We start from the raw sequence: 26,620 nt of genomic DNA on the forward strand, positions 1-26,620 counted from the left end.
GTTAAATTGCATTCTATCACACAAAAATGGCGTCTACTGAGAAAACGAAACTTCCAAACCTGAAAATATGCATAGATAATGATGAATCTGAATCGGATGACGATAACTTATCGTTGACGGGTGAGCCACAAATAAGTCTAGAAGAAGGAGAAATAGATAAAAGAGTAACCAACCCTGTGCACGAAGAAATTTTAGTTCCAGAGTCCCCCGGATCAGAACGTGCTACCGGTGCTGAAGATGATGTTCAGTTCAACGTTTATTTGAATAAACTAGAAACTAAGCAAGTGGAAAACAGCATAAATAGGGTAATTTGACCCCATATACTTTGTATATAAGATTTATTAGTTGTTTACACCCTTAACATAAAATCTTGTGATGTGTGTATTAGCACTGCGGTCGTGCCTATTAGTATTATCGGTACTTTCCTTATCGCACGACGGTCATGCAAATTAGTATTATCCTTTGTAACAGTCTCAGGAAAAATGTGCAGCCTCGACCAGGATTCGAACCTTGGACCTTCGGCTTACCATGCCAACGCTCTACCAATTGAGCTACCGAGGCCACCCGATATGAGTACCGCTACACACCTTCCCACTTATTGCGAGACATTGGCACTCCTGGCCAATGTCTGCCGCAGACTGTTAGCCAAATTCAGATGCACACCCCAGCCAAACTGCTTCGCCCTGCATGGGCTCCAAGGGTGAGCATCCCGGACGAGCCCCCAAATGTAACAGTCTCAGGAAAAATGTGCAGCCTCGACCGGGATTTGAACCTCAGACCTTCGGCTTACCGTGCCAACGCTGTACCAATTGAGCTACCGAGGCCACCTGATACAAGTACCGCTACACCTTAATATCCTTATCTACATGACGGGTGTTTTGGTTTCTTTTCTGTTTTTGGTATATGGTACATGTGTTTACATTTATTTATTCACCACTCGCCTTTTGGACAAGTAGCCAATATAATCAACTTAAAAATTCAAGCCAACATTTTATAAGGTAGGAAGTCATACTGTGAAATCAAGGGTCAAATTTAACAATATTTTCTACTAGCTAAAATTAGCTAGTGCCTTTTTTGTTCACTAGCTAAAAACAAAAGATACTAGCTAAAGTTAAACACAGGTATTTTATAGAAATGGCAGCTGACACAATGCAAAGTATTTCTTAAATACTAGTGTTCAAGGGGGGTATTCGATCTACTCCTTTCCACCAAAACAAAATGGCGGCCAAAACTGAAAATGTGAGTTTTTCTTACTTTTTATCTTTTTTAAGGATTTCTAGACCATGACACATGGCTATCAACCTGCTCCACTGTTTTTTCTATCTATCGGTACCTTTAACATTGGAAACAGTGCTGTAGTTTGTCTGGAATGCTGGTCATGGGATTTGAATCGATGGAAAATCCTCCGGTAAACACGGGATAAGGAATAGTGCGATTAGCAAAAATAGTCTTTTTTCCTTATAATTCAAATAATTGTGAGCTGTTTTTCTAATTAGAAGAAAAGAATCAATATATATTTCCATCATGGTTAGTCTGGAGCCGATTAAAAGTCGTAATTTTAAATTACACAGTTTTTTGTCTGATGGTAAGGAACAGTGTACGAAAATAAGAGGATAAGGTGCAGTCCACTTCTTCAAGCAACTTTTTACTTTGCTCTTTTCAGAGACAATCAAGTAAAATTCTATTACAATAATATTTTGGTGATCATTTATAACTATCTCTTGCTAAATGTAGTAAGATTTAAAAGGTATCCGCCTGTCTATCAGACACGTGATGTACTGAAAGCCAAAAGTTCAGCAAGTATTTAATATAGTATCCCTCGCCAACATTTATGTATTTATAACTTTTTATTTGGTATAGCGCCCAAAGTCATTAACAACAAGCATTGCCTTACAAAAATGTTGAAATATTATTTTATTTATTTTTTTGTCTTAAAAAACCATTAAAAGTTAAACCTACTTAAAATACAATGTGTTTTACTAAAGATAGTGAAAACTCAGCAACACCACTTAACTTGTTTAGGTGTTTATGCATTCTTTGTAATTTTGCGTTAAAATACATATGTTATGCGACATTTAGGCGCACTAATTCACGATTTTATGGATACAAAGACCAGAAATTATTCGTGGTTGAAGCTATAACTATTTTATACGACTTTTCATATTATGGTTAACTCTTACATTTTAAGTTAACGTTGGCTTAGAGTTATTAAGGAATATTACCTCGCGAGTTCGCTAGTAGATTATTGAACGAACATTGAACTGTAACAAAACATATTAAAAAACATTGACAAAAGGCAAATCGCAAACATAATAAGCTCATAAAACCATAGATATACTCTTACGATGCCATTAACATTATATTTGGAAGAGCAATTTGAATATTTTATGTGTCCTGCTTGTATCTTAAGCTGCATTGCAAAAGTAACGTAAGTATCATTGCACATAGGTATGAGAAAAAAAATACATTCAAGTAAGGCTTAATATGTGGCAAATATGATTGTTATTTACCAACATTATGTATCTTATACCACGAATTTAAGAACATTTATCATCAAGCTTTTCTTGGAAACATTTATGTCAATCAACAATAACACATATTGAACTTGTCAAAACTGATCAGAAATATGCTGATGGTAACGTATGTATCCCAAATTAACTAATAAATTCATTTTCGGGTATCAAAATTCGTGTTCAAGATTGCCATCAAATTGAAGCCGACCATTGTAAATCAAAGCACAAATACTTATTTATTCAAATTAATTATTTCTTACGATTGTCAAATTAATTATTCGTATTTTCAAAGGCGGCTTTGGTAATCTCGTTCTCTTGTATATTTGTAAGTGGCAGCTCTTATAACAAGTGCTTTTGTCACTGAATCCATGAATCACACCACTTTAAGCTGTATATAATGAAATGCACAAGAAAAAGTACTTATTTAATATTAAAAATTAATATAACCACAAGTCACCGTGTCAGAACTTTTCCAAATAATGAAGAAAAGATAATTTTATTTGAGTACAACCACATTCATGAACCAAGCCCCAACAAAAACCAACAATTCTACATATAAAATTTCATTCAGACTTAACAGTTCTATTAAGTCTGTCTTTACTGTAAAAGACTTTTTCAAATATATTAACGGTCTTGTAAAAAATATTTCAAGATATGTCACGGTTGGAACAAAACTTATGCCTTTTACTTGCAGATTTTTACCTTAACAGTAATTAAAGCTAGCTCTTTTACCTTTTAGCTACCAGTTCTACGGCAGCGATTTGTTTTAAGGTATCGATTTTAATAGATACGAAAATAAAGTAATATAGGTCGCATACGTTCTTAGCAAAACTACAAACACTATCTTTTCGGTTAAGCCTGCGCCCGAACAACCAAGCCTATTCAACAAATTAAGAAACAGACTCTCGATACTCCGAAAGAAACACGGTACATTTTCACAGGGAATGTATAATGTCATATTATACATTTCTTGTGAAAAAGTACTGTTTTTTTTCAAAGTCTCGAAGTCCGTTTCTCGTTTTGTTTTTCTTATTTTCTCTCCTCCATTTTCTGTTTGCCAAAGGATATAATTAGCAGGGGGGTAATAGTTTCACTGTCTGATTCTCTCTTTTTAAAGTAGCGCACTGTCTTTAGCCTTCTCACATTCTCGATACACCTTTCAGATTTTAGCCCTTGATGTTACAAAAATGTTAACCTGATGTGAAACCCACCACAAGTCAACAGTGATACACCAATAACCTATGTATTGATACATACGTTACCGATCACTGTGCTATGGGTACCACGGGTATGCTGTTTTCCATTCATTTTGTATTCAAAAATATGTTAAACATGTATCTTTATGCTAAAAACACTATGACATACGACCAGTTCTGTAAACAAACCTTTTTAGCAAGAAATTAATATTAAAGCATATATTATTAGATTTTAAAAATAGAATTTGCATGACGTTGTTTTAAACAAAAATAGTGATAAAAACAAACTTTTTAGCAAATTAAAACGCCTGAGCGTATTATCTTGGAACCTTGACTTCAAAAAAAAAGAAGCCTCTTGTTGTATAAAAAGTAATATATCAGGCATGAAAGGATACATACGTTACCATACGTAACGTATGTATCAATAATTTGTACTGTGTTTATGGCGTACTCAATATGTACAGCAACATAAATTTAATTGAAACAAAAAAAATATAATTGTCATATAATCACAAATAGGTTTTACTTTAAGCTTCCTATTTAAACCGAACATTACCAGCGGAGCCTATTGAACATTTTCGAAAAAGAAAACACTTCTTCAAGGACAAATGTGCGACTTAACCTGTGTGAATCTGCATCTTACGACATAGACGATACAAACTGATGACACTGTCAATTAAACTGAGTGACACTTTCTTGTTTATGTTATTTTAAATAAGATTCAATGGTAACGTTTGTATCGATCACGTATCATTTTGCCATTTCTTATGCCATTTAAATTAAGAAGGACCTCTGCTTCATAACAGACAAATGATTGATGTATTGAAAATGCATATACTGTTTTGGCATGAAAAACTACTCTTAGTTCAACATGAACTGCTGTGATTTTCAGTGTCTTAGAATAAATGTAACGTTTGTATCATAGAAAGTGGAATCTTTACATAAGGAAAGTTTTTAAGTGAAAAATATATCACTACTAAGTATATCTTGTATCAAATGTTATAACATGTAGTTGAAACAAAACTAGAAATAACCTATAAAGACATAAAAACGATATTCTTTATATGTCAAGCTCATATATTCATAGTAGGATAGATCCATAACCAAAGTATTCCTTCATTGGCGTCATATCTTTTTTATTGTTTAGGAATCGTAATAACACAAACATACATATTATGATGCAGTTATTAATAATTAGGGAACATGTATTCTTTGCATTTACTAAAAAATCCGTCATTAACTATAAAAGCGGTCAAGCGTTGTGAATTTTTGTATAAAACTTGCGCATGGCGCCATTAACGTATGTATCATTTTAAATTGTCTTTTGTACATTTTTTGGATTATGGATATGATAAATCCAATTGACATTAGGTAACAAGTATAAACACATATTCATTGGAATTATAGTATGTTTAATTTGCTTCCGGAGCCTATTTTTAAACAACCACGATTAGGAACACTCGATTGTTCGTCATTTAAAACTTAACGATAGGAGGGTTTACACTATGGTTCATCTACAATATTAGTGTAGTTTAACAGCCAGGGTCACGATTCAGACCTCTTTAATTATTACATGGTATAAAATGTCAACTGGTTATCTCAGAAATGATGAGAGAAAACTGTAAAATCCGTTTATAAAAATTGCACTGCACCTTATCCTCTAATTTTCGCACACTGTTCCTTACCATCGGACAAAAATTGTGTTTTTTTTTGAAAATACGAACTGTGATCTGCTCAAAACCAACAGTACTAGATAAATATGTGGAAATATTCCTTCAAATCAGAAAAATAGCTTACAACCTGCGGTATATTAGGTAAAAAGACCATTTTTGCAAGTCGCACTATTCCTTATCCCGTGTTTACCGGAGAATTTTCCATCGATTCGAATTTTATGACCAGCATTCCAGACAAAATAAAGTGCTGTTTCCAAAGTGAAAGGTACCGGTAGATGGAGAAAACAGTGGAGCAAGTTGATAGACATGTGTTATTGTCTAGATATCCTTGAAAAAGCAAAAAAGTAAGAAAAACTCACATTTTCAGTTTTGGCCGCCATTTTTTTTCCATGGTAAGGAGTAGATCGAATACCCCCCTTGGTGTTGGAATTCCAAAATAGTGATCTATTTTTAGTTACAAAATTTAGCGAGCCGACCATCCGTATCATTTCAATCTTCTTTTCTAGGAAAATATATTTGGGTTACTAAATTATTTTTAAATCATAATGCAAACAAATCCTTCGACGTTCAGAACCGCAAAAATAGGATCAAACAGGCTAATTATTATACCTTAGTGTTGTGTTTCTTACTATTCATATTATGTTTTCAACATAATGATTATAACCATCATAATCGCATGCTGTTGTGAAATTACCAAAAAGTGCATGCTAAACCATTGTCAGATAATCGGTTGTATGGGGATGTGATAAATAGAGAAAAACTTAAGAAAAGACGAACTGAATTTTACCTAGATGTATAAAGTATGTTTAGGCATATGGATAACAAAAATAATTGGCACGACTTTCTTGGGAAGATCATTGTGCGAATAACGAAAATTATCGGCATGACAGTTATGTGGATAAGGAAAATGACTGACATGACCGTTGTGCGGATAGCCTAGGCCAAAATCTTGTCTATAGCTTACTGTGAAAAATGCTAATAGTTTTATACTGTTGCATTATTCCAACAGTTTAGTCTACACTGAAATGTACTTTCTTGTTCATTATTACTAACTATTTTGACTGATATCAAGTTGTTCTACACAGTATATCTGCCAAACCTATAATAGCAGTATTCAAAATGTTTATAATGAATTTCTCACTGGCGTTTTTCTTTCATAATGGCATCTTTAATAGCACCTATGTGATAACTTAATTAAAAATTTTATTTTATAGCCGACAAGAAGATATGAAAATAAGGAAGGAAACTTTGTTACAGGCATAGATTTTACAGAGCAGGTAATACACTATGTAATGATTTATCTACATTTTGTATTTAAATTAATAATAATGTAGGGCTGTTGTGATTGGAATGGATTGCAGATGTAAAAACAATGTTAAATCTGTTTATATTATTGAGATGGATTTATAATATTATACCATCATAGGTATACAGCAATGTTTAATTTCTGATGTTGATGATTAATTTGTACATCAGTTTTAGTATGGAACAGACATTTTCCATGGTGATGAAGATGTAAATTTATGCATATTATGTTAACTGGCATTTAGACGATCTACAATTTATTATTAAGAAATACATTTTGTTGCTTTTTTAAATAAAACATACGGTAATTGATAAGGTGGAACATTTAAACTTTATGTCTTAAAATCTGTTAAATGGTTTAGAATTAAGTTGTAGTGTTTTTCTGTTGAATTAGTTAATCTACAAACTTATGTATCAATGTTCAATGAATTTTGAAGGACACAGCTGAAAAACTCCAGGAAAGGGCAAAAAGATTCGGTATTGATTACAAACCTGAACCAGCTGTCAATTTGGGGGAACTATATCAAAGGTAAAGTTAATATATTTATATTACAGTGTCAGGGCCTCCTCTGCCATTCGCCAATGTAGCCATATGCTACAAATTCAGATTTTAAAGTGGCTACAAGAATTTTATTAAAATGTGGCCAAATTTCAGCAATTCAGCTTCAATTTGGCAGTTTCTCTCAAAAAGTAGCTACAACTTTCTGAGGCTCAGGCCCTGAGTGTGTATTGTTGAAAAAATACACAAGCATGAGATACCTACTGTTTCTATGACAGGTTTGTCATACATGTAATTTGGAAAGATGAAGAACTTTGCACTTTATTTCGATTTATTAGCTTGACTATCAAAGAATAGTCTGAGCTATTCTACTCACCCTGGCGTCAGCGTCACACCTTGGTTAAAGTTTTTCATGCAAGTACCTATAGCTTTCATTTAAAGGCATAATAGCTTTGAAACTTATTTTTTCTTTTTCTAGGTCAATTACCAACTTCTCTGGGTCAAATCCTGTAACTCTGACAGGTAATTTGGCCAAATTATGCCCCCTTTTGGACTAAGAAAATCCTGGTTAAAGTTTTGCATGAAAGTTACTATCTCCAAAACTGATGCAGATATTGAATTGAAACTTCATATGTGTCTTCTGGGTTATAAAACTAGGTGATAGCATCATGTTCCATAACTGACATGCATTTTGGCAAAATTATGCCCCCTTTTGGACTTAGAAAATCCTGGTTAAAGTTTTGCATGGAAGTTACTATCTCAGAAACTAATGCAATTACTGAATTGAAACTTCACATGTTTCTTCAGGTTTATAAAACTAGGTCTTAGCATCAAGTTTCATAACTCTAACATATATTTTGCAAAATTATGTCCCCTTTTGAGCTTAAAAACTTTTGGTTAAAGTTTTGCATGAAAGTTACTATCTCCAAAACTAATGCAGATACTGGATTGAAACTCAATAGATATTTTAACAATTATAGTAATATTCCTGCTTCTGGAACAACAGTCTGAATAGTTGAGCATTGGCTGTCTTAGGGACAGCTCTTGTTATCTGATCTCTCAAATTTTAAGTAAGTTTTTATCTCTAGTCTCCCATATTTCAAATGTAAAGTATCAAAAGTGACCACCCACCCCATTGTTTCCATAATCGGGATGAGAATCTTAAAATTGTTCTCAGCCTAAAGGTATGTAAAGTAGAAAAATAATCGCAAGGCTATAACCATCTCTCATTAACCTTTAGCCTGCTGGTTGATCATGGTCTACACAGTTCGCTATTCAGTCAGTAAATTTTCAGTAAATACCCCTTTGAATAATAAGTGGTGCTGTCCAAATAGAATGATGGGCCATAGCCCGGCTTATAAGTCATTCGATCTTGCACTTTTTAGTAGAGACAAGCTATGAACATAAAATGATTGAAGATTATGTCAAATAGAAATCTGGATATGGAACACTGACCTTTCGCACCTTGTCAGGGGCAGACAACTCATATAAAGGATATTTTCAGCAAATTTCTTTTTAAATCGTCATATTTCGCTCAATTTTTAATAAAAATTTAAGATTTTTGGGATTTAAGTGTTTTGTGTTAATATCTTTCTATTTATAGTATTAAAAGCAGGTTTACTCTCAAGTTTATTCATGCGCAACGACTTCCGTTATTTTGATAAAAATGCTCTTAGTAGTTATATCTTTTAATGCATCTTGATAAAATTGTTATATAATTTATCTTTATAGGAATGCAAAATTGAAATAATGTAAATGAATAATATATTTCTGAAAAAAGACAAAAATATTCATTATGTTTTATAAACAGCTACCGGTCCTTCTTTTTTATCAAAATTACCGTAAAATGTTTGTAATATAATACTCATTTTTTAATACAAAACCCTTAAAACAATACTTACTACACTTTTGTGACATTATTCGCAATCGAATATATCATTTTCCTGAAAATAAATCAGTTAACGCAATTAAAAGGGAGGTAATTGGTAAGTAGAAATAGATTTTGCATATTTGTCACATTACCGTGATTAATGTATTATAATATTGGTTAGTTACCAGTATCCAGGCACTTATGTATTTAGATTAAAAGGTTCGTAGACTCAAAAAGAATAACTGAGTTGAATAATTCATGGCGATTTACCATAAAATAAATTGCACATTCTGACATAGCAATAGCATGTTAAACAAAGAAGAAAGTAGTCAATCTCTGTATATTTAAGAAATAAAAATTAATATCACGTGGGCGTAGCTCGAGTGGTATAATTATACGCATCAGATGACAAACAGTGAAGAGCAAATCACTACATTTGATATATTATTTCGATTCTAACACGTCACGAAGGATTTTAAAGTACATCCTTGACGATATCCAACAAATGCTAGTATTTGTCTATTTTCTATTTTGTGTTGATTTCTTTTCCTGTGCGGCTGACGTAATAATTGTGACGTCAGGAAAATGTATTGATATATAAAAATACACATTAATCAGCTAGAAAAATGATATTCGGTTGTGTAAAAATCTGCGATAAACAATGGTTGACGCGCGATCGGGTAAGACTATAAGGATCTTACATGCCTGCCTGTGTAAGACGGGGTTTTCCCTACCCGAGGGACAGTGTGGAATGGAAAACCGAGCGTTAGCGAGGTTTTTTATCCATGCTGTCCCGAGGGTAGGGAAAACAGCTGTCTTACACAGGCAGACATGTTAGATCATTTTTCTTGCCTATCATGTTCAAAATAGACGTGGAGACAAATAGGTTTTTAGTATTTCCTGATATTATTTATAAAGTTTATGATGTCACAATGGTACCAGTCCTATGTGACGTCACCTTAGTGCACGCTATTTTCGACAAGGTTTTTCCCTAGGGAAAGACAGGAATATCTATCCCCGGCGCGTGCTCGGATAAATGTATACTTTCCCCGCTAGGTAGGCAAGAAAGCATTATGAAGTCCATTATGACGTCAAATGGTGGCATGACGTTCGGTTTATTACTACTTGGATAAATGACGCCCAGCAAAATTTTATCATGAAATTTCAATGACCATGTAAGAACAAAAATAAAGAAGGCCATCGAGCGGTTTTTCACCTGATTTATCACAATTCAGAGCTCAGATGCGCAGGAATCGAACCAAAATGTTTTTAATATATCTAATTAAAATGCGATATTTTAAACAGCGTGATTTGTATAAAGACATGGGTGATATTTTAAGTGAAATGTTTTTATAAATCTAACAAAGCTGTTTTACTCTTTGTAACGGCATGTTGTGTATATCATTCTGTAAATTTTTGCAACCTAACGTAATTAAAGATATCCTCAAACGAACAGTAGTAAGTCGCGATGTATTTCTTACGTTAATCAAACTGTATTTATATCTGACGAATACTTTAGATTGAAAGAAAATTGACATCAGAACATAATTTAATCACACAAAGCATGAAAAGTCTTACAGAGTCGGTATTGACCTATCATCCTAAAGGTCTATGGCCATGTAAAATAAAACAGCTAAATATATTTGTGTTTTAAATGTTAAGTGGCGCGTATTTCGAACGCATCAATGTAGTACATACCAAAATGGAAACTGTTAATTTGCTATTTATATCATATCAGCACATTTTTATTTGTCTTTCTTTAACATTGTTTACACTGATTCAGTTTTGCATTACTTTAACTGTTTTTTTTAAAAGTTTTTATAGATAAACTTTTCAACTTACGTCATATATTTATACTAGCATGCATCATCATGAAAGTGTCTTATGACTAATGTCTAGTGTAATCACAAAAGAATGACGACGCAATGTAAGCAATCGTACATCCAAACGTTCTTATATTTGTAGCCCCGTTTTGGAAAGCCAATTAACTTCCGTAGAACTGTTTATTTCATTTGATTTCAACAAATGCAATCGTTTTAGGGTACTAAGTTGTGTAAAATGCTTATGTTCATCTTACATTCACTTTCATTAAGAAATAGACTGTGATTTAGTGGTTCACATCTGGGTATGAAACATATGGACGTGTTTAGCTTACAGAAGGTGGCAGTCTTCACACGCGCTTTAAATAAAAATTATGTATTTCAAACCAAAATATAAATTTGTAAACCACGATGGTGATGTGTATCTTGTAACTACTACTTGAAATATTCAGTCAAATTTTACATATTTTGGGAGTTATACTTCTCGGGAACCCTACAGCAAATGTATTAATGTGGTGTCACAATGCAGATTCCCATTGGTCACATCCGGTAACATACACATTTACTATACCGCAATTGTTCCATCTTTACGTAAAGTCATAGTAATGGTACATAGGTTTATCGTTTATATTGCAGAAGCACTAATGAGGTAGCCTGTCCAAATTGTAATGTATTTTGTTCACTTATAAACATACCGGTATGTAAAAGTACATTTATAAATATCTTGTCTTCAGTCATACAACAGTCTAGCACAGTATATCATCTATCTGGTGAAATGCAGTTTGATATAAATATGTTAGATCAAAGTTGCCACACTTTAAGAAAAAACATTAAGCAATCATACATTTTTTTCTCTCATTAACTTATATAATAAAATAATGTATCTCTAACAGGTAAAAACACCACAAAAATGAAATTTAGTAAGGAAATCGTTTCGGATGAGTATCCCCCTCTCTCCACCCCCCACCCCCTCCCACACACACACACATAACACACCTTCTTTCCGGATATTTTACCTTATCGGGATCAACTTGCATTAGTTCGTGTCAAAACATTATCTCACATACCATTTTTAAAAAATGGAGTCTTAAACAAATGTTTTAAATAACTACAATAAACAATAAAATATGAGCTAGATACTTAATTTTAGACCAAATAGATATATTAAGTTTTTTATTGAGCCGCTTCTAAATGGGTTGAGACATTGATGTGAGTAAAAGTATTTGATATTGCATATTTTTTAATTAGCTTTAATTTTGACATTTTACTAACAATATACTTTTCTAAATAAGTAAAAATATGTGCATGTAGCAATTTGAAAGGTATTTGAAAAAGTCTAAGTATGACGCTTGAAGATTTGGTAAGTGCATGTTGTCATACAGTTTACAGCTGTATGCAACATCGCGGTACTAATAAAATCTCTCTGACCTATCCCTACAATTATTCTTTATGGGAATATTTCTTCTTTCAGTTTTATATACGTTTCTTCCTTTTTACTAATTAGAAAGGTCTGCTTTTCTTAGTATTTTATATGCCATCCCTTAGCCTAGCTATGTTGCGAAATAGCCATGAAATTAACCACTCTACATTGTTCTTCATTATGTTATAGCAAGTAATATATCGCTGCAAAAGTATAGAAAAGTATTTAATTCAAATTAAAATCTAAGTATGAATTGATTATTACATAAACGCGAGGTTTAGTTCATATCCACAAGAAAGAAATATACAACATTTAGAATGAGCAAAATATGAGGCATCTCTCCCGTATGTGTGGACAAGTTTAAAATGACCCGAAAAGGCATATATAGTCAGAAGAATTCTAAAGCGATATAATCTTATTATGAACACATGTTTTCCTCTTTTTATAACACTATTTTATAAAACTTTGTCTTTGTTTGAAAACAGGATGTAAAGTTTAAGAAATGTGATACGTCGTTTTAGATAATTTATGCCTGTTCATACAAATTATTCCAAAAGTAACCTTTCTTTGATATTTCTAAAAATTATGTAACTTTGAGAAGCTCTACATAGAAGAATTGTTTTGTCACCAGATTATTAGAAATTTTGAAAAGGGTGATAAAATTTTAAACGTTGCTGAACATGATCAAATTATATTTATGAATTTAATAGTCCTAAAGATGACGTCATAAAACAGTTTGCCCAGGCTTTCATGGTTGACTGATTCGAGTGTTCCATATCCAGAATTTATCTTCTGGTATTATTCTGTAAGAAATATATTATCTTAAGTCTCTACTAAAATGTGCAAGGTTCGGCCATATTTTAGGATTTATAAGCCGGGCTACCAGTCCATTTTAGAAATTTAGCAGGGTAAAGGTTAAAAAGATTTAACAGGTATACATTGTTTTGGTGTTTCAGTCTTGGGTTGAAGGCGGAAGATTTAAATCCTAAAGATGAGAGAGGTATACGTATAGATGCTGTACATATACGGGGTGTCAATGAGATGAATACAAAAGATGTGTTCAACTACTTCCAGGAATTCGCTGCTGGCAGCTGTGAATGGATTGATGATGAAAGTTGTAAGTGTTTTTCCCCATGTCTGAACCAGCAATAAACTGATTTAATGATTCCTGTATATATTTCTAGCTTTTTTGGTATTGAATCTAAAATTTCAAAAAAAAAAGAAAAAGAAAACAAATGCCAGGTATAGTGTAATAAACAGTAAATTTATATGATATTTCCATCCAGTCATATACTCAGTATGACATATAGCCATGTGAAATTGACAGAATCCCCTTGAAAAAAATATATTGACCAAAGCTGTTAGTGGAGAAAACAGACATATATCTTCTGTGTATACATTTGAGACGTTGGGGAGGCAAGGGGGTAGGGGAAGGGAGGGGGGATGAGGGAATAATAAAATTTCACCAATATTATAATTACACATTCCTTACATATACTAAATTTTGGTAAGCTATAACCATCAAAATCTTCTGTTTTCTTTCTTCATGCTTTCATCATGTTCATCTTGTAATATTTTTTTTTTGCCTAAAATTTAGATATTTCCTACTCTTTTGATCAGTGTTAATTGCACCTATTTGTTATAAAGTGATTAAGGAAATTTAATTCTGATATGGCTAGCAATGCTTAAATCATCACAATGATAATATGTTGACTTTACGTCTACTTGATATTTAGCGCCATGTATGCATTTAGAAATAGCACTTTCAAATTGGATCAAAATATTGTACTTTATAGCATACTTAAAGCAGCATGCCTCCAGATTTGGCTAAAAAATATTCTATCTTTTAAATTGAAGTTTGGTCATATTATGAACATTAGAATATGAATTTTTGTTTCTAAAATATTTTAAAAGTTCCAAATCTAGAAAAAAGATGACCACGCCAGGAATCGAACCCCGGACCGCCGCTGTAATAAAGACATTTTCCCGTCGTCGTAACCAATAGCGCTATTGCTGAAGTAGTGAATAATGACTTCAAACTAAAATATTTATAATCGCGACAGTTTACCTAGAGTAAAAGCGTGACAAACACTTTTCGATTTTCACCATAAAAAGTAAAGACAGCAAATTCTCATGTGTTTTCGTAACATAAAGTTTGTCAGTAATTAAGTTTTAAAGCCTTAAGAAATTAGCATTTATTACAAGATATCTAAATAAAATATATTTTTTGTTGTCCAACGATCTGGAGGCATGCTGCTTTAAAACGAAATGTCACATTGCACAACAGTCTTGATTACTTTACACACATACTGAGTTAGTTACTCGATTTGCAGAATATTCCGCCATCATTTTCGCCCAAATGGAACTCTTCCGCATAACATATTACCATTTCCGGTCCTGTTTATAAACAAAGGAGCGTGATGACCTGCCATTTGGTGTCATACATGGGCGAAGAAACAGTTCTATCATATTTGATCTAAATTTTACAATAAAAGACATATTAGAATCAAAATAAATTATAGCCAAACCATGTTTGAACACTATTTATACACTCTGGCGGTTATATTTCATACAAAATAATTTCGCATGGGCTGTGCCCACATGAAATTATTATGCCCGACGTATAACCACCCATCGTGTATAAATAGTGTTAAAACACAGTTTTGCTATAAATTATTTCTTAATGAAATGATCTTCAAAATTAAACTACTGTGTTAGAAATCTTTTAATTTCAGAGACACAATATTTTGTGATTTTGGCCAAAACAGCTATTGCATGGGGATATAATTCAAGGATTTTGACCTTACATAAAATGAATTGGGATTTTACTGCTTCTTTGTCTTATAATTTCAGGTAATGTGGTATGGTTAGATAAAATGACTGCAGCCCGTGCCTTGTTAAAACTTAGTCGTAGCTATGAGCAAGTAATGGCAGATTTTGGTTTAAAGGTTCCAATTAATCACAAAGCAGACAAAAACAAAGCAAAGATAGAAACTACCTCAGGTATATTGATTATTTCTATTCCACTGTTTTAGCTCACTGAGCAAGTGCTTCTAGAACCATTGAATGTCCGTCATCTGTCTGTCCAAATTTCTTTAAGAATTATTTCCTAAATCAGCATGCCAATTATCCAAGGTTCACAGGAATGTTCCAAGGGTTGTCTTATTAATCAGACTGGTTGTATAACCAGGAAGTGCGTGTAATGTGTGCGCTGTTCTTAAAATAAAATATAACATGTCTTTAAGTATTGCAATGTTTAAAACATCTTAAACATTCAGTTGTGCTGAGATGTAAAACTTGTGACATAAAAACAAATACATCAGTTCTAATTATTAGTTGTGAGTTGTAATTTAATTAATTACATTGGTTATGTTATGTTGATTTTATTAATTACTTTGCAGAATATAAGCAATGTATAATTTAATCAAGATTTTTCAGTGTAATGTGGAACAAAATTAATTACTTTGCAATGTAATTGACGCCAGGTCTGCTCTATTTACAACAACAAAGGAATTGAAACTGAAGAAAGCTTGACAACATGAAAAGAGAACAGAGTAATATTATAATAAAAGTTATGCCAAAAAGAAAGTAGATCTAAGCTGTATTTATCAAAGTAGTTAAATAGTTAATGTAGTGTGATATAATTGATTTCAGAGTCTAAAATGGATGACGATGGTACGGAACAAAATAATGAAAAAGTAGGAGAGAAAGAAAGTGAGGAAGAAAGGAATGAAGAAAAAATGGAAGAAGATAATGATGACCTAGATCTTACAGAGGAAACAAAACCAGAGGAAAATAAAGCAGAGGAAAACAAGAGTGAAGAAAACAAAATTGATGAAGTGAGTTTGGTTTGTATTTTGTTACCTGTAGATATTGTTAGACTGTGTTGGAGATGCAGATATGTATTTAGTTGATGGTAGATATTTTTGGACTGTGTTTGCGATACAGATATGTATTTAGTTGATGGTAGATATTTTTGGACTGTGTTTGCGATACAGATATGTATTTAGTTGATGGTAGATATTTTTGGACTGTGTTTGCGATACAGATATGTATTTAGTTGATGGTAGATATTTTTGGACTGTGTTTGCGATACAGATATGTATTTAGTTACCGTCAGATATTGTTACGTGCTGTTTGAAATGAAGATACATATTTAGTTACTGGCAGATATTGTTAGACTGTGTTTGAGATGCAGCTATGTATTTAGTTACTGACATATATGGTTATACCATTTTTGAGATGCAGCTATGTAGATAATCATTTGAGTGAAAGCCCTCCATTATTAAATACAAAATGCTTTAATTCCTCTTATAGGTATAAAGGTAAATCAGTTATCTCCAGTACAGTCATAATGTTTATGTAATTTGACACAATGAAATTTTATCCATACATTGTTTGTAGGATCACTTGAGCTCTGTTGTACAGGACAAATGTATGCAAAGACATATATGGGCTAAGAACTTGTATTTTATTTAAAAAAGCATACTTGTAATATAAATTATTTATTTAAGTCAGTATAGTATTTTACAGAGGGTACTGTATGCTAATGGATGACATTATTGAGTTATTTTCAGTAGTGAACTTTGAGGTACAATCAAACTTCGTTTTTGCGAGTTACCAGTAGTTCGAGCAAGCAATCAATATACATTTGACAGAGATTTTGCCTGGACCTGGCGATGAGTTGGAGCGAAGGGCTGTGCTCCAATTATCAGAGTTCAAGCAAACGAAGTTTGACTGTAAAAGTAATGTTTCTACAGAGAATGGAACTGAGATAAATAGTAGCATTTCTACCATACTGTTTAATTTTCAGGAGGAGAAGATGGAGGATGAAGGAATAGAAGAAGGGGAGATAACTGATAGTGACTCCGAGTCAGAAGTTCAAAGTAAAAACCAGAATGCGTTTGACAGGATACGGTGGCCCCCAGGAAAGTGGAGGCTAGGGGTACCATACAAGAATAAAGCCAATTATATCTTCCTGAGATTTGCTACTAAAGGTAGTTTTTTTTTAGCTCACCTGTCACAAAGTGACAAGGTGAGCTTTTGTGATCGCGCGGCGTCCGTCGTCCGTCCGTGCGTCCGTAAACTTTTGCTTGTGACCACTCTAGAGGTCACATTTTTCATGGGATCTTTATGAAAGTTGGTCAGAATGTTCACCTTGATGATATCTAGGTCAAGTTCGAAACTGGGTCACGTGCCATCAAAAACTAGGTCAATAGGTCTAAAAATAGAAAAACCTTGTGACCTCTCTAGAGGCCATATATTTCATAAGATCTTCATGAAAATTGGTCAGAATGTTCACCTTGATGATATCTAGGTCAAGTTCGAAACTGGGTCACGTGGGTTCAAAAACTAGGTCAGTAGGTCTAAAGATAGAAAAACCTTGTGACCTCTCTAGAGGCCATATTTTTCATGAGATCTTCATGAATATTGGTCAGAATGTTCACCTTGATGATATCTAGGTCAAGTTCGAACTGGGTCACGTAGGGTCAAAAACTAGGTCATTAGGTCTAAAAATAGAAAAAACCTTGTGACCTCTCTAGAGGCCATAATTTTCAATGGATCTTCATGAAAATTGGTCAGAATGTTCACCTTGATGATATCTAGGTCAGGTTCGAAACTGGTCACGTGGGGTTTAAAACTAGGTCAGTAGATCTAAAAAATAGAAAAACCTTGTGACCTCTCTAGAGGCCATATTTTTCATGAGATCTTCATGAATATTGGTCAGAATGTTCACCTTGATGATATCTAGGTCAAGTTCGAAACTGGGTCATGTGGGGTCAAAAACTAGGTCATTAGATCTAAAAATAGAAAAACCTTGTGACCTCTCTAGAGGCCATATTTCTCAATGGATCTTCATGAAAATTGGTCAGAATGTTCACCTTGATGATATCTAGGTCAAGTTCGAAACTGGGTCACGTGGGGTTAAAAAATAGGTCAGTAGATCTAAAAATAGAAAAACCTTGTGACCTCTCTAGAGGCCATATTTTTCATGAGATCTTCATGATTATTGGTCAGAATGTTCACCTTGATGATATCTAAGTCACATTCGAAACTGGGTCACGTGGGGTTAAAAACTAGGTCAGTAGGTCTAAAAATAGAAAAAACCTTGTGACCTCTCTAGAGGCCATATTTCTCAACGGATCTTCATGAAAATTGGTGAGAATGTTCAGCTTGATGATATCTAGGTCCGGTTTGTAACTAGGTCATGTGCGGTCAAAAACTAGGTCAGTAGGTCGAAAAATAGAAAAACCTTGTGACCTCTCTAGAGGCCATATTTTTCACGAGATCTTCATGAAAATTGGTGAGAATGTTCACCTTGATGATATCTAGGTCAAGTTTAAAAGTGGGTCACGTGCCTTCAAAAACTAGGCCATTAGGTCAAATAATAGAAAAACCTTGTGACCTCTCTAGAGGCCATATTTTTCAATGGATCTTCATGAAAATTGGTCAGAATTTTTTATCTTGATGATATCTAGGTCACATGTGCTCAAAAACTAGGTCACTATGTCAAATAATAGAAATAATGACGTCATACTCAGTTCAACACTGGGTCATGTGGGGATAGGTGAGCGATTCAGGACCATCATGGTCCTCTTGTTTTTTTTTGGGGGGGGGGGGGGGGGGGGGGTTTATGCACACCCATGATTGTAGAAATTTTAGATTATAATAAACAATTAAAAATCTAATGTTGAGTGCTTATATATAACAGTTAAGATCAAGTATAATACTAAAGTCTTGATCTGATTATTTTTAAGCATGTTGTTTAAGCTTTCCTGAAACTTCTTATTCAGATTCCATGTATCCCATCCTGCAGATAGTTCTACCTATCGAGTCATTGATAAACATATAATCCCCAGTTATAACCAGACTTTTGCTGGAAGAACTTATCTGACTGTGAAATAGTTGTTTAATTAATTTATTTTGTATAACATCAGAACATAAGTGTCATAAAATCAATTTAGATCCACTATTTAAATTTTGACATAATGTTATTTTTACCATATCACACATCATATATAAAAACAAAAACAAAACTCTTCAGGTTTACATTGAAAATTGACATTACTATTAAATGACTTATTACCAAGTTTTTAACAATACAGTTAGTTCATTGTTCCTTTTAACTGGTATCATATATGTGCATAGATAAATGCCAGGTAGGATTTATTTATGTCATTTATTGATCTCTTGTACTATTTCTGCATGATGAAAGAATGCCTGGCGGGGCACCTGAGGTCTTCATGCACTACCAAAAGCTGGCAAAGTCACCATATGACCTAAATTGTGTCGGTGTGACTTAAACCCAACAAAGAAAAATTACCTTGTAAAGTTATTTATGATGAATTGCTTGTATATTTTTCTGACAAATTGACTGTATTTTACAGCTGATGTGAAACTTCCTGGTGCAGAGAAGAGGAGCAAATATTACCAGAAATACGGCAATCCTAACTATGGAGGTTTGTATAGGTTTCACTAGACAAAATAGATCTGTCTGAAATTTTACATGGTTACTTTTAATAGTACGAACCTGTGAATGGTATGACACAAGTTCAGACCCAAGTATGACCCACATTGTGTTAATTTATCATGAGAAATGTTTGAGATTGTCTTTCAACTTCGTTACATGTGGTAATTCTGCTTGCTGACACTTGTTACAAATAATGGAACACAGTTGTTTTAAAGATATCCCTTGCCCATTTTTGACTGAAATATTTTATCTCGAATGTAGAAATTCACATCATGTGTATTTAACTTTACTTGATATATAAATTAAGTGTGTATATGTAGAGCTACACTTGTAATAAAATGTTAAGATTGTTACAAAAACTTCAATTTTGTTTTGTGGTAGTACACATATATTCTGTGCTTCGCTATACATGTATTAAGTGTGTACATTTTAAACCTAATGCATAATGCTGTTAATACGCATAAGATTTGGATCCATTATACCTTTAACCAAAGGCTGTTATGAAGTTAGTGAAGTGTCGAAAAGTGGTTTGGTGTTCAGTACAAATGAAGACTAGTTGTCATTACATGTATCACTTCTATTTTTCAGGAAGAGTAGGACTTCTTAGCCGATCAATGTAAGTATCAGATAAAAAAAAAATTGATGTTTTCTTAGCAAAAAATGTCAGTGTCACATAACACAAGATACTTTTTATACGCCCGTTTGAAAAACGGGACGTATTATGGGAACGCCCCTGGCGGGCGGGCGGGCGGGCGGGTTGGCGGGCGGGCGGGCGGGCGGCGTCTACAGACCTTGTCCGGAGCATATCTTCTACATGCATGAAGGGATTTTGATGAAACTTGGCACAGTTGTTCACCATCATGAGACGGAGTGTCATGCGCAAGAACCAGGTCCCTAGGTCTAAGGTCAAGGTCACACTTAGGGGTCAAAGGTCAAATTCAAGAATGACTTTGTCCGGAGCATATCTTCTTCATGCATAGAGGGATTTTGATGAAAGTTGGCACAATTGTTCATCATCATGAGAAGGAGTGTCATGCGCAAGAACCAGGTCCCTAGGTCTAAGGTCAAGGTCACACTTAGAGGTCAAAGGATACAAGAATGAAAACTTTGTCCGGAGCATTTCTTCTTCATGAATAGAGGGATTTTGATATAACTTGGCACAAATGTTCACCACCATGAGGCGGAGTGTCATGCGCAAGAACCAGGTCTCTAGGTCTAAGGTCAAGGTCACACTTAGAGGTCAAAGGATACAAGAATGAAAACCTTGTCCGGAGCATGTCTTCTTCATGCATAGAGGGATTTTGATATAACTTGGCACAAATGTTCACCACCACGAGACGTAGTGTCATGCGCAAGAACCAGGTCCCTAGGTCTAAGGTCAAGGTCACACTTAGAGGCCAAAGGTCAGATACAAGAATGACTTTGTCCGAAGCATTTCTTCTTCATGCATGGAGGGATTTTGATGTAACTTGACACAATTATACACCATCATGAGACGAAGTGTCATGCGCAGTTCCCTTCTTTCGAATTACTTCCCTTTGTTGTTACTATAAATAGCTTATATTGTAACTTTTTCATTACTAGTCATAGGGAAAAATCGAGACCACTTTTCTGTAGTACAATATGCATGCTACATCCAATTTTGAGGTGTATTTTGACCAGTCTCTACCTGGTAAAGATTTTTGTGAGGGCTTACAATTTTTTTTTTGATTTTTTTTTTTTTTTTTTTTTTTTTTTTTTTTTTAAGATTAACTTCCCTTAGTTGTTACTATAAATAACTTATATTGTAACTTTTTTATAATTGACCGTAGGGAAAAACCAAGACCACTTTTCTGTGGTACAACATAGATGTTACTTTCCAATTTTAGGTGTATTTTAAGGTATCTCTACCTGGTAAGGAGTTTTTTTGTGGACTTAGAAAAACAAAACACTTAGTTATTACTAAACAACCACACAGTTAAAATTCCATTTGCAAATACAGGTGCTAGAGTAAAGAAATTTGCTGTGACGGGCGTATATTGTGACATTCTTGCACTCTTGTTTAAACCTATTATAAACCTTTACAGGGCTGTCAAAAGATCCAGTTGTCAGACCTCTAGACTCTGGGTCCTGCAATTACTCAAAATGTATTCAAGCTAGGTTCATAAAACTTGGTATGTGAATAGAGGGCAACATGTAGGTTATGCACTTAATGACTTGTGCTTTTATGTCAAAGGTCACTATTGAAGGTCAAGTTAAAATTGTTTCTGCTCTATAACTTTAATGTGCAGGGCTTTTCATCAGGAAATTGGGAAGAGGCCTTGGCCTTTGAAATTGGGAAATTTATGCGCGATAATTGTCCATTTTGGAAAAAGTAATCAACCGGAAGTAAACACCGAAAGACGAATTAAATTTATCTCCCCTGAAACACTGACTAAAATACAGGCTATAACTAAAATAACAGATTAGACTTGTAATGTATCACACGTGGTTCTGTGCACTGTTAGGCTATAGTGTAACAAAAATTAATACCAGATAAACGCTTCCTCTGGAAATACTAAAATGTAAACAAAATCTTAACTATCTGTTGGCATGATTTTGAGAAATCTTACCTTGCATTTTGGAAAATATCTCTACCATAGTTGGGAAAAATAGTATATTTTTGGATTGGGAAGTGGCCTTATACAGGCCTCTGTTATATAAGGATGAAAAGCCCCGATGTGCATTGATTGATTATCTTAATGGTACACACAAATGTTTCTCATGATGAGACAATGTGTCAACACATGATCTATGCTTGTTGGTAAAAGGTCAAGGCCACTGCAATACTCAGTCACTTGTTATTACATGTTTTTCAGTGAATTATCGAAATATAAGAGTGAAATATATCTTACGTAGTCAAAAAAAAAAAAAAAGACGAAGAAAATTTGTTTTATATGCAAGATCAAAGTATCTTTCACTCGAGAACACCATATCTTACATTTTCACTTCTAGCTATGCCACTAGTGAAAACATTACATCTGGTGTTCACTCGTGAAAGATATATTTCAGTATTACACAAACAAACAATATCCTCTATGTATCAGTGTACATGTGATTAGTTTGACGTAGAAGGTTTGTGATGTTGCAGGAAGCAGAAGTTACGTGCTAGAAGAGACAATGATGATTTTGACAGATTTGGTGTTCCAGAAAGTGGGATAGTTGTGACAGACAGAAATCAGGTATTTCTATATTATATCTATATTATGTATATTTTTCAATGACTCAAACTACCGATAATTTAAACAAGTTTGGCCTGTCAAGTTTGCGTGAATGAAGTATGACTGTATGTTGTTACTGTGTATATTGTCGACATCTCTGCAATTTGAAATTATCTTCATAAGAGTAACACAACCTTGTCTTTGTGTATTTTTGCCTCCTACTTACCGCTGTTTTCTCTCACTGGATACATGATGATGATTGTAACAGTATCTTTGTAATTACTATGTTATAATTATATCTAGGTATCATATGGAGACGATTTATTCAGCGATGCTGTTACCCCTGTTGAGGTAGAAGAGATAGATTTATACTCAACTTCACAAAAACTGGGCAAAAAATTGAAGAAGCCAGAGAAAGCGCAGTCAGGTGAGATCTGTGTGCATTTTATGTCCATTTTAATTCATGAAACATTAAAATAAAACCTGGGGTCTTCCTTAAAGTAGCTAGGAGTATTATCGGGACTGTGTCTGTTTTACTCTATTAGAAGTTCTGTCAAAAGGTCGGTTATTTTTCAGTAAACAAATCTTAAAATCATCCTGTGTTGATAGTTTGTTCCACTTTTCATAATCTGTTAAAACTTGATAAATATATATGATGAGGCTTAAATTTAAAAGCAATTTTCATCTTAAGATTGTCTAAATTGTCTGTAATTTGGAGACTCTATAATTATAATTTTTTACGTGGGTTCATGTTGGCACAATTCAGAAATTTCTTTAAGACAACATTTTAACTGCTTAGAACTAAAGTAGTGTCTTGCTGTCAAATGTAACACTTTTTTCCTGATGTATGTAACAGAGGATGAGGAAGAAGAGATGTACCAGTCTGAGGAGGAGAATGATTTCCCTGTGATAGAAAGAGTGATGACGAATGACAGGGAAGAAGATAGAGCAACAGATAGTGATGTGGATGAAGAAGAGCTGGAGAGACTGCTGAGGGCCAAAGAGAAGAAACCAGTGATGAGAATGTATGCGGACGAGCTGGAGGAAAAACAGAAAGTAAACAGGTAGAAGTATTATTTGTATATTTTTAACTCTCACCTGCTAAATTTCTATAATGAACTTGTCGATCTTTCAGTTTGGACAGTACCATTAACTGTTAAAAGGAGTGCTTGCCAAAAAGACATGTCTGAATGGTGAACAGTGCAGATCATGGATTTGCAGGCTGATCATGATCTGCACTGGTAGCAAAGGCAGAATCAATCATGTACTGATTTAAACAGAGTCCAGATCTTATTGTTAAATAACTTAAACAACTTAATTTGTGTAAATCTGTTTGACAGATGATGATTAATATTTTATTTATTTAGAAATATATAGATATTGTGAACTCAATATTTTTCGGTGACTAATTTTAATTTCAATGGGTGACTGGTTGCATCAGTCCACTTATTTGAATCCATATGAAAAGCCAAATTTTCTATTTATCTTTAAAATTTGAAATCCTAGAATTCATATGCCCATGAAATAGTTGTTTTTGACAAAACCTCAAAATTTATTGTCTAGGTGAAATTAAATGATTTTACAGTAGTTTAAATGAGTAATTTTTGTTACTGATGATAATTATTTTGCTTCAGGCAAAGACAAATGGTAGGGGCTCTAACAATTGTAGCAGATGCAAAGAAGAAGGTAAAAACAGTGAAGGATGCCAGGCAACTAATTACTGGGGTTGATCTTCGGAAAGCATTACAGGAGAAGAAGATGAACAGGCAGCGATCACCTGTTTCCTGGAAACGATCAAAGTCAAGGTCACTCTCACCTGACTTTGAGAGAGACATGGGCGGGGGAATGAATTTCAAGATCATTCAACCCATGCATATGACAATAGAGAATGAAGTAATGTCTGAAACTGAAGAAGTGAAAGAAATATCACCAGAACCAGAACCAGAACCTGTTAAAGAGGTCAAAAGAAAGAAAAGGACTTCATCTCCTTTGGGAACTAAATCAAAAATGGATGAAATTGAAAAGCCGAAAGATGTTCGTTCAAGGTTGAGTAAAAAGGCTCGTGATGACCTTGATGTTAGGACAGCACGAAGATCTCCTAATAATGTGAGATCTAGACTTAGTAAGAGAGTGTCGCCAGTGAATGAAAGTCCAGAGAGATTTGGCGACACCAGAATATCTAGGGTTAGACGGTCCAGATCACATGACCTGTTTAGGTCAAAGTTCAATCGGTCTCGTTCTCCTGTGAATAGAAATAGACGTCCTGTAAGACGTAGATCAAGAACTAGGTCTCCAGTATGGAGACGTAATAATAATAGGTACAGGTCACCAGTGAGAAATAGGTCTCCATTTAGACGTTCACCTATAAGAAGGTTTAATAGGTCACGTTCTAGATCCCCTATAAATAGACGTCCAGCTAGGTCTAATATACGATCAAGATCGCCTGTAAACAGAAGGTTCAGTGATAGGACACGTACGGGTCGAGATGCGCGATCTCGTCTCGGAAGAAAATCTCGGTCTCCAACAGATACTGAAAATGAATCAGATGATGAACAGATAGCGCCCTCAAGAATAAAAATGACAGTGGCAGCGAGCTCAAGCTCCAGCAGTTCCTCGTCAAGCTCTGATTCAAGCTCGAATGATTCAAGCTCCAGTAGTGATTCCGATTCATCATCATCGTCTTCATCGTCAGACTCGAGCAGCAGCAGTAGTGATAGTGAAAGTGACAGTGATGCTTCTGAGAGGTCAGCAATTCGAAATAAGAAAACTCAGAGAAAAATAGATCATGCAACTAGACAGCAGGATAAATTTGCAGGGTCACGTAAACAACACCTCTCAAGAAGAGACAGTAAAACAAATGGTCCACGTAGAAAAGGTCACAGACCAGTAAGACCCGCAGACGATTGATATGTGATATTATTTTGTATTTTTTACATATTGATTCCGAGCTATTATCACATACTGGTTATGGATTTTTTTTTGCCTGTGTTTTAAAAATACAGTGGTGTACTGAGGGTTATTGTGGGTGTAATATGCCATATATAAAGTACCTCGTTTTGCAGCTTTTTTTCTAACAGCCATTGATGTACAGTTCCATTGCCATAGCAGCACACAGTGACCCATGCCCCACCTTAATAAAGAGATGTCTTTTGATAGAAAAACAGTTCAAATGTATGTAAGGCATTAATGTTGACTTCTGTCTTATCTCCTCATTTGTTTGGTAAGCTATATATTAAATGAGCTTTGCCTTGTAACCTCAGACTTAACCTCATTGTATGAAATTTTCCGTCTTACTACTGGCTGGTAATACATGTATTTACAATCTTGTATTGAACAAAAGAAATAACAGCCTGTTTTCCCATTGAAGCTTTAGCTGAAGTTCTGGTCAGTTGTAAACAGTTTTATTTGGTAGATACTGTTCTGCACTTTCTGTTTTTATTTTTGACCTACCTTTAGAAGCTTAATACTAATAGGTCTTTGCAGAAAAAGTTAACCAACATCGTCTCTAGTGAAAAACTTTTAACTTGTGTGGAAAACTTTCCAGAAAAATGTAATCTAAGCACTTGTCAGATATCTAGTTAACCTTTAGCCTTATGGTGGCAAGTGATTTTGCCTTTGCGACCAGTGCAGACCAAGATTAACCTGCACATCATTGTCCGCGCTTCGCTATTCGG

The 26,620-nt window shown here is 34.1% G+C and overlaps 1 protein-coding gene and 1 non-coding gene across 3 annotated transcripts; one reads left to right on the forward strand and one right to left on the reverse strand.

Annotated features, from left to right (window-relative positions):
• LOC123533632 (nuclear cap-binding protein subunit 3-like) lies at positions 1 to 26,200 on the forward strand. Of its 2 annotated transcripts, none has more exons than XM_053519392.1 (13): positions 1 to 305; positions 6,597 to 6,659; positions 7,125 to 7,216; positions 13,253 to 13,413; positions 15,150 to 15,299; positions 15,951 to 16,135; positions 17,113 to 17,293; positions 19,685 to 19,756; positions 20,356 to 20,383; positions 22,877 to 22,967; positions 23,250 to 23,373; positions 23,803 to 24,010; positions 24,581 to 26,200. In XM_053519392.1, the coding sequence occupies exons 1-13, from the start codon at positions 27 to 29 to the stop codon at positions 25,851 to 25,853; spliced, it is 2,907 nt and encodes a 968-aa protein (XP_053375367.1). In that variant the 5' UTR covers positions 1 to 26; the 3' UTR covers positions 25,854 to 26,200. The 2 variants fall into 2 exon arrangements, with proteins under 2 accessions (XP_053375367.1, XP_045171297.2); XM_045315362.2 differs by having other exon boundaries at positions 2 to 305; positions 17,110 to 17,293.
• Trnat-ggu (transfer RNA threonine (anticodon GGU)) lies at positions 489 to 561 on the reverse strand. Its single transcript has one exon. It is a non-coding gene; the product is annotated as a tRNA-Thr (tRNA).
• Positions 26,201 to 26,620: the final 420 nt, after the last annotated feature.

Source organism: Mercenaria mercenaria, chromosome 12, assembly GCF_021730395.1.
Source record: "Mercenaria mercenaria strain notata chromosome 12, MADL_Memer_1, whole genome shotgun sequence".
In the NCBI taxonomy this organism is placed as follows: domain Eukaryota; kingdom Metazoa; phylum Mollusca; class Bivalvia; order Venerida; family Veneridae; genus Mercenaria; species Mercenaria mercenaria.

Excerpts from the sequence above, each read along its gene's own strand:
- LOC123533632 (XM_045315362.2), top strand. The coding sequence starts at position 27 with ATGGCGTCTACTGAGAAAACGAAACTTCCAAACCTGAAAATATGCATA. Across the intron at positions 16,136-17,109 it reads AAGAAAACAAAATTGATGAA|GAGGAGAAGATGGAGGATGA; the intron begins GTGAGTTTGGTT and ends TTTAATTTTCAG. Across the intron at positions 24,011-24,580 it reads GAAAAACAGAAAGTAAACAG|GCAAAGACAAATGGTAGGGG; the intron begins GTAGAAGTATTA and ends ATTTTGCTTCAG.